Source organism: Sinohyriopsis cumingii, chromosome 15, assembly GCF_028554795.1.
Source record: "Sinohyriopsis cumingii isolate HCF-2022 chromosome 15, ASM2855479v2, whole genome shotgun sequence".
NCBI classification, from domain to species: Eukaryota; Metazoa; Mollusca; class Bivalvia; order Unionida; family Unionidae; genus Sinohyriopsis; species Sinohyriopsis cumingii.
The window spans coordinates 81,365,170-81,374,457 of NC_142975.1; the positions used below are offsets into that span (position 1 = coordinate 81,365,170).

Below are 9,288 nucleotides of genomic sequence, written 5' to 3' on the forward strand. Positions count from 1 at the left end.
TAAATTTTTACTTTTTGTTCTATGGAAATAAATCATTTGTTGAATATTTACTAAACTTGTTGTGGGCTCGTCCAAATGATATGAACATTTTTAGAATATTTCCAACGCTTTTTCTTTTTTTTACAATTTAAATTCACTTTGTTTCGGAATTTTCTAAATGTCAGCTCTTATTTCACATATCTGAGAAATCAATGGTGAAAATAACAAGCGTTTTTGTACAATATCATCTAAAGTGGAATACTTTATTTAAAATCCAACACCGGAAAATTTAGAGATGTTGCAAATAGATGAACCATTCCAGGTTGAAAAAAACAAAATATGACCATCGTTGAGCAAAGGCTTTAATTTTTCTTTGTGCATTCATCCTTCGGAAGTAGGTTTTGGGACATATTGAACGGTGAACCTCAAGGTGGAGTCGAGACAGCTTGTTCTTGAGGCAAGAAAAGAGCTGATGCAAGTACGTAGTGAAATTGAAGAGTTAAGAAATTGTTTTATACAGACGTTTTAATCCAACCTGTATGAGCAAATGGTTAAAACTGTACAAAATACTGCCTGTACAGCAGTCGATTATTCCATGACTTAAAAAGTCTCTTTTGTCAGTAAGTCTTCGACCCAACAGTTTTTGTTATTAAACTCCATTTCAGTCTTACAGAAGCACCTATAAATTCTGAATATGGCACAAAGATTAGAAATAAATTTTCTGATAAGTTTGATAAAAAATCCTTATCTCTTCCTACTTGCACATATTGCAAGAAGTAGCACTTCATTTTCTGATTGCTACAGATTGAAAAACCAAAAGAAATAAGAGTTTTCCAAGCTTTGATTTCTAAGATCTCAAGGTCACGGCCATGTATTGAAATTAATACATGTTTCGGTCAAACAAACCTTAATCATTTTCTATTATGGAGAATTATGAACCATTCATGTCGACTGGTTCTGTATCACTTATTAGGGATGCTGCCAACACTCTCCCTATTGATGATGTATTGGAAACATGAGCTTTACACAGTTTTTTTTTATCAGGTAGTTTGCTTTTTTTCATTAAAAGTGTTCTTCTAATAAACGCGTTATTATACAGGAGTAGAGTGTGGCTTTGTTAATGTTCGTCTCCATTGTGTCAATTTGTCATCAGACGTAGTCTCTGGCCCCGTGACAGTTGTAACTGTGTCATCTTAGCCCATCCAGGCATTCATTTATTGCTAGGCAATGACATAGCTGGACATAAGGTTGTGGTTAATCAAAATGTAACTCACAAGCCATGATTGGATAAAAAATTCCAGCCTATCAAAGAATCCCTGAGTTATACCCTTAAGTGCTGTTATTAGAACTATGCAAAATGAAACTCACTAGAATGATGTTGATCAGGAAATTACTCCTTTAGCTGACATACGTATTTGTCAGGCTTTTGATGAGGTTATTTTTGCTCCTAGTATGGATCAATCAAGCGGTTTTTATCACAGTGATCCTCTTTTACCTAATAATTTTCATTATTCTTATCAGGATGAAAAATAAAGTCTTTCCAATGTTTCCATAATTGCTTAACCTCTGACCAATTGGTCAAGCAATAAAACAAACTTTCAATAGTCTGAAAAACGTCAAGCGGAATTTGATCAGTTACAAACCATACTTAAGAGTTGATAAGTTACAAACCATGCTTAAGAGTTGATAAGTTACAAACCATACTTAAGAGTTGATAAGTTATAAAATGTCTAATAAAGTGGTGTTGGTGTTGATGTTGCTGGACGACAATGGTTTAGATCATCCGGTGATCTGTTTTGCCTGAAGAAAGAAAAAGAATAAATAAGACCATGGAAATTATTCCACAATCGAGAAAAACTCTTTGGCCTGGTATTGTCTTTGCTACACCTTGAAGTGTATAAATTAGGTCAGCTCCTTCTCCGATCATTGTATTCAGTTATCGCAATAACCTTACTTTATTCTCGTTAGATGAACAACAAAAATCAGAGACTTTGAGGTTTAGTTTATTTTGAAGTAATTAAATATTTACATTAGTCACATCAAAGGAAAATATAATTTAATTACTGATGAATTTTCAAGGGTATATAAGTATTATATTGATTCATGCATATTTTGTGTCATGAGTAAATATCCATCTCATGTCATTTTTAATCACGTTATACTTGACTAATATTTAAATGAAAGCTGTATCGTATTAATCTTTCTTTTCTTTATCAGAGTAAGTGTTATGTATATTTAGTTATTTATTTGATGCCTATTTGTGAATGATTACATGTTGTATAAAATTGTATTTCGTAATTGACCATAGTCACAGTCAAGTTCAATGTGTTCCTGATTAGGGACAATTATTTTGTAAACAATATAATGCATATATAATATTTCTCTGTGAGTATTGATGAAATAAATCATCATCAATAGAGGTAAATAAGTTTATGTTAATCTGAGTGTATAATATTGGTATTTCTCAGTGAAAAATCTAGTCTACCTGATGTTTGTCATGATCTTTATTATAATGTTTATAATAGACCTTATCTTGTTGTCGACTTTGAATGTTCTAGAAATGAACGTTTTACCCTCGTCCTGGTTCCATTGTTAAGCCTTCGCTCTTTATATAAGGTTTTATACTTGACAACTTTTACAACCTTGCCGTAACATCTTGAACAAAATCACTCTAATTGTTGTGTTCAGATTTTCATTTGGGTGGAATTATTTATTCAAATTAGTACCAGTTGCTCATCAATACTATTTTTGGACTGGAACATTAATATCGGAATCATATTGAATTCAGACAAGAACAGTTTTGACTATGCTATTGTGATACATCAAAAGACTGTTAGTACTTCATCACATTCCAGGCCCTTAGCACATTACTCCTTTTTAGAGACCAGTCACATCAACACATTCACTATTGGAATTTAATTGGTATACCACCGGAATTAATTTAGAACTTCATACATTTGGACTTGTGAAAAACCTGTTTGGATTTATTTCATAATACTGTGAGTTCTTTTTAAATTTTCAGTTTGCATTCTAGGGAAATAAATCACGTTTTGAATTTTACAAAACATGTATTTTTCCTCTTTTCTGTAGCTTAGTTTAAGAAAATAGGTTCGTAACAGGAGAAGAGGAAGAAAACAAAATGGAAGATGACTATGTATATATGTATGTAAGTATGTATGTATGTATGTATGTCTATGCATACATGTATGTATCTATGCATGTATGTATGTATGTGTGCATGTATGTATGTATGTATGTATGTCTGTATGTATGTATGTATGCACGTGCGTTTGTACGTCTGCTTGTACGTCTGCATGTATGTATGTATATATGTAGGTAGGTAGGTAGGTTGGTAGGTAAGTACGTAGATAGGTATGCATGCATGTATGTATCTATGTATGCATGCATGTAATTATTATATTTTTTTGCGGATGTGGTAAAGTGTGTGTGTGTGCGTGCGTGCGTGCGTGTGTGTGTGTGTGTGACGTGGGGACTAAATGAAATATGTATGATTAATTGTAAATGGTAGTCAGAATTTGAAAAAATATAAAATATGAGCAATTATTATAATATTAAAATAAACTCGTGCTATGTCACGAATAACGTGTTGAAAGCGAAACGAGCTTAAATAGTTTTCAAACATGGATAAGTAAAATTAGCCTTGTATCAGCATTTGAAGTAGGTATTGAATATATTTTACAATTTAGGCCAAATTGGATGTCCATCTATTTTAATTCTCAGTAAAGTTAACTTCAACCATATATGTACTTCCTGAACGAAGTCAAACCCAAGAATCAACCACTTATAGACTGCAATTCAGATTGGAATTTATGGTGGTTACAAAGATTTTGCTTGTGTGTCTGATTTTTTTCACGGATAGTGTTTTTGCGCATGTGGTTTAACATAAAATTTGGTGAATGTTCGTCAGACATGATTAATCGATTTATAAATAAATGAATATTTATAATGCAATTTACATGTAAATTAATTCGTAAGTCTTAGTATATAATGGAGTAGATAACGAAATTCAGTGGTACAGTCATTCATACCACTCCAAAGTACGAAGAAGAAGGTAAGTTGCAATTATTGGGATCTTATTCCAGTAGGGTTTACAAAATTTTGGCTTCAACTTGATATAATATCTAAGACAATGTTAATGCCAAGTCCCTCTATTCTAAAGTTGATGTAAATTTCATCCACAAAGATTCGAGTTGTACGTTGTTTAGTTTTCACTCTGTGGTTTTAAATCTTTATACAAGATTTTTGACATTCTACAGGATGGAAATTTCAAATTTCCGAACTCTTTTCTATAATATGTATTTTGCAGGTATTTCATTCTGAATAGCATCGACTAAGAGTTAACTCCAAATAGTTCCCACTAACGCCTTAATGATAGATATGTTTTTTTAGTTTTCTGATGTAAATATTTTTTTATTATCACCACTGCTCTACTTTATTGACTGATATTGGAGATAATAAGGGGCTGTCATTTAGACAGTTTCCTGAACATCTCTTATTTGTACACTGTCTTATAAAAAATTGGATTTTAAACGTTATCTTTTTTGTTTAGTTATCTCTAATATTTTGAAGTTTCTTGAATTTTAGAAACCTATCCAATTTTTTTAATTTTCTTGAATATCTTACAGTTTTCTGATATATTTAGTTTGCACTGTTCATTATTCACATAGTGATGGAACGAACAAATAAACTAATACCTATGGAAAGAAGAAAGGAAATAAAACTTTAAAAATAAATTGAAAATTTCAAATTTCGTACAATATTGATTCATTAAAAATAATGTTTTCTCTGACCTTTTCTCTGATGAAGAGAATGAGTATTTTGCCTATGGCATGGACTTTAAGAAGCCAGAGAATTCATAGACGATCCCAAAAAGGAAACGTACATGTACCAATCGGCGAATGAAATCCTGCTATTTAATTCACTGACATATAAATGGCTACCAATCATCAATCTAAATTTGGCAACACAGTGATTAATATATTGGCAGTCATCTCAAATAAACTGTGGCATACAGTTTCATTCCGCCACGTGCAGCATTTGATTAGCATATATAATTGTAAAGAAAATTATGACTCGCAAAGATATTGATTTACCAACACTTAAATGCGTTTTCATGACCTACCCATTAATGGCCTGATCGTAATTTCACCCTTCATAGTCAAAGTGGGAATACCTCAAACTACTAATGCCTGACAAAGTCATAATACTGAGCCTCGGGCGATTCGAGCCAATCTGTATATCGCGATCATAACATAAAACCAGTTTCAGCATGCGAATGAAGTAATGCCCATTTAGTGGAAATACAGAGCATCACTTACTTGTCGTTCTCCGTTGATTAGATTGAAATCTTGGGTTTTATTTATATCTGCTATTTGCACATTATCAAAAACATGCACGAAATACAATGCTCTTTTGAATACAGAGAGTCGGTTACGGGCACTCTAAAATCAGATTATAAAGTTTGCAAGCGGAGAACATGTCGGTTGTCAGGCATAGCTTATTCCAACAGATTTACTCTGTGGAGACTGTGCGGATGATCATCACAATGTTTTACTCTTTTTCGAGGTTAAAAATATATATTTAATGCATAACAATCACCTAATTATAAGAGTTAGTGACGACTTTCATAGCATCAAAATAAACCAAATAGATTGGTCATCTTTCCTATAATTTTGTACTTGGAAACCAAATGTATCTATATTTCTTTGTCTAATTCCTTGATACTGTAAATGCATTTATCACGGAGAGATGTGATTCGGATGAAATGAACAGGCTTCTATTATTATCTAGTTGTTCATTTCTCTTTCACATAGACACATACTTGACAGAAATACAGTATTAAGAAATTATCAAACAATTCTGGTCTTTACAAAGTATGGGTTAAAACTGCCCCTTATTTAAGACCCTACCTTTACGGTGTATGAATTTTTCTGAACAAAATGTTCTAGTTAGATTTTACTGTTTTTAGGCTGCCCACTGCGGTTCTATTTGGTATTTTCAGATCCCAAGATGAAGGCAATCATCATCTTATGCTGCATCGCTTTGGCCAAGGCCAGATGGGGCTACAGTTTTAGTTCTGGTGGTTCGCCGTTCGGTTTTGGTCCCTGGGGTGGTCCTGGGGCTGGGTTTGGGGGGTTTAATCACGGTGGTACCACTGTGGTTGCAGGACCTACATCGATTGGCTTCGGTCGCGGACATTCCGTCAGTACTCCCAGGGGAACAGTATCCACTGCTGTAGGTAAAGGCATCGGAACAGCCCCTCACAATGCTGGTCAGATAGTCAAGGTTGGTCCCATCACCTCGGTTACAAGCCCTCTTGGTTCGAACCACCCTACGCCTGCCTTTTTTAATGGACATGGTCCCTTCATTCTAGATCGAAAAGGATATGGACTCGGCCCATATTGGGGTGGATTTGCATCTGGCGGTAGCTTGGGAGTAGTTGGTAATTATGGAGGATATAGTTCTGGTTTGGGAGGATATGGACCATGGGGTGGAGATGGCTTTGGTTTTGGAGGACATGGGCCTTGGGGTGGGCATGGAATTGGAGCTAGTCCAGATGTAGTAGGCTCAGGGACATCTGCAGCTATCAGCGCTAGAGGAAATGCAGAAGCAAATGCTGTCGGTTCTCGTGTCAGCGGACTGCCCATTGGGGTCAGCAGTTCTGGAACAGGTAGACCGATCTGGACACCACATGGCCAAATTGGAGTAGCCGACTCTGGCTCCAGCTCTGTCACAACCGGATTTGGCCATTTCCCATATGGTGGATATAGCGGTGGTTTCAGCGGAGGATTCGGTTATGGTGGTGGAATCGGTTTTGGTGGAGACGGCTTCATTGGGGGTGGTGTTGGAGGCTATTATCCTTCTGGTAAGTATACGGAAGCTTATATAAATATGCTGCTAAACATTTATTCTAAACATTTATTTACTGTAAACATTATTTATTCTAAACATTTATTTACTGTAAACATTATTTATTCTAAACATTTATTTACTCTAAACAGTTATTTATTCTAAACATTCATTTCCGTAACTAATATATGCATTCCATTTCATTCATAAAGATGATTTTCAGTCGTAGTTATTTTCAGAATATGCAAAGAAATGCCTTCTAGCGATTGGCAGTAGAAAACACAAAAACATAGAAAAACACAAACACACTGTACATATATATATATATATATATCAATGATTAGTGTTGTCTGACAGTTCACATTTACACCACGGAACTCACGTTTCTGCATATATTTGCTTTCACTTTCAGTGAAGAAATACTAAACTAACTTCCTGGAATCTCTGATGATAAATCACAAAGCCGACCCTCTGATTTAGTACCTGGACAATGACGTTCTCCTATAATGTAAATGTGTTCAACCCTGAATGAAGTCTAGCACGCAGACATGTTAAACCTCATGCATATTGTTCTTGTTTGCTGTACATTCCGTTTGTATATTCTGCATAATGGGATATGAAAAAGGTTAATAAAAAATATCTCCTGCAATGAAACTATTCATGTAAATTATATTCTGTTATTTACTTTCCTTATTCAGTGACAATTAACTCCCTACCCCCCCCCCCACAAGAAAGATGAAAAAAGAAAATGGACCCATTTTTGATTATTCACGGAACTTCAATTTAGAAAAAAATGGTCTTTACCTTTCTTGATTCGCAATACCTAAAGTACAAGTCCCATGGGTCATGTATGCTCATTTACACATCTTAAATTAAATATTAATTGTTCTTGCAAAATTTAAAACTAATTTTCTTGAAGCAAAGTCTATTCAATCCTAATTATTTAATGTTCTGCACCTTTATTGTCACAAAGAAACTTCTAGATGAAAATTATCTATTCCTATATGAACTTTTACTATGGTGGCCATGTACCAAACTTGGGGCAAAATAAGAGCGCGTGGAGTGGAATCATCGCAGTCGAGATTAGTATGAATCCGGATTGTACTGGATGACACCTTTGGGTTCATTTTGTCCAAAAATGTCTACGTACTTTAACATTGATTTTGATGTAAGCACCTCTCGGAGCATCTAAACAATAACTTTCCAAATGAATATGGATGTTATGCAAAGTGAACACTTGCCACTTAAAGGTATATAGAGTCAAATTCTAAAAAATGACAGTCATTACTGAAATATTCGTTTTCGAATGCCTACATAACCAGTGTGACTTGTACTATAGACAAGGTATAAAGATATCGGAGTTGCCCATCATGGTGTCTCGATTAGTCTGCGCCTATGTTTTCAACCCCTCTGATTGTCTCACATTGAATACGTTAGGGTTGTAGTGTGAGGGTTCAGTGCATCATCCCAGCGTTACCAACCTAAGCCTTGTTCAAATACAGCAGTGGATGGTGATCAGTCTCGAGAATAAAATCTCTCCCAAAACATATACATGGAGTTTCCCAATCCGCAACAATATAGCAATACACTCCTTCACTATTACGAGTAATGTTGCTTCCAAAGCAACAATATCCTGCTCACATAAACAACATGCATCTTTATCATATATTGCTTCTCCAGCCAAACCGCTCCTAGCCCAATATCAGAAACACCAGTTCTTAGAATAAACGTTTGGCTAACATCAGGTAGCTTTAATATCGGTGCACTGATCAGCTCTGCCTTTAGCTCTTTCTTGTGATGATCCCCACAACACTTTATACGGTTGTTCCTTCTTTGTCAGATCAGACAATGGACTGTAATGGCAGCAAAATTTCCCATAAACCAGTCATGCCAAGAAACAAATGATCCTGAGTCTTGTTGATTGGTGTAAAGAGTTTCAAATTGCTTCTGCTTGCTTGGAGTGAGGTTTTAACTGCCCTGTGTATCAATGGGGATATAAGCCACACACTCTAAATCTGTAGAGCCAATTCCGCATTTCTTTGGTCTCATTGTGAGAATCTCCTTGGGGATTCTAGCGAAATGTTCCGTTTAAACGGACACCTGTTTGCTAATAGTATTCATGCAGTCAAAAATGTCGTCTACGTAGTTGTCAACGCTTACTGAATATTTTATTAACTTGCGCATCAATCGACAACATGAGGCACTGGCACGTACCAATCCGAATGGCATTACCTTAAATTGGTATAGCCTCTTTCTGGGTTGCAAATGCTTTCAATGTAAGGGAATTCTCAGCGATGGGATATGCCAAAATCCCATTGACAAATCACATTTCGAATTGTACCGGTAACCCGAGAATGTCGCAAAAAGACCCGTACACCTGTCATCGGTTCGGCATCGAACACTGACTTTATTTCACTGACGGAAATCATGCAAAAGATG

The 9,288-nt window shown here is 35.2% G+C and overlaps 1 protein-coding gene across 1 annotated transcript; it reads left to right on the forward strand.

The window, feature by feature from the left end:
- Window positions 1-4,003: 4,003 nt before the first annotated feature.
- Window positions 4,004-7,508, forward strand: LOC149782179 (uncharacterized). Its single transcript, XM_089933599.1, has 3 exons — window positions 4,004-4,051; window positions 6,002-6,865; window positions 7,262-7,508. The coding sequence occupies exons 2-3, from the start codon at window positions 6,010-6,012 to the stop codon at window positions 7,273-7,275; spliced, it is 870 nt and encodes a 289-aa protein (XP_089789725.1). The 5' UTR covers window positions 4,004-4,051; window positions 6,002-6,009; the 3' UTR covers window positions 7,276-7,508.
- The last annotated feature ends 1,780 nt before the right edge of the window (window positions 7,509-9,288 follow it).

Bases quoted from the DNA above. Each gene is read 5' to 3' on its own strand.
- LOC149782179 (XM_089933599.1), top strand. From the start codon at position 6,010: ATGAAGGCAATCATCATCTTATGCTGCATCGCTTTGGCCAAGGCCAGA.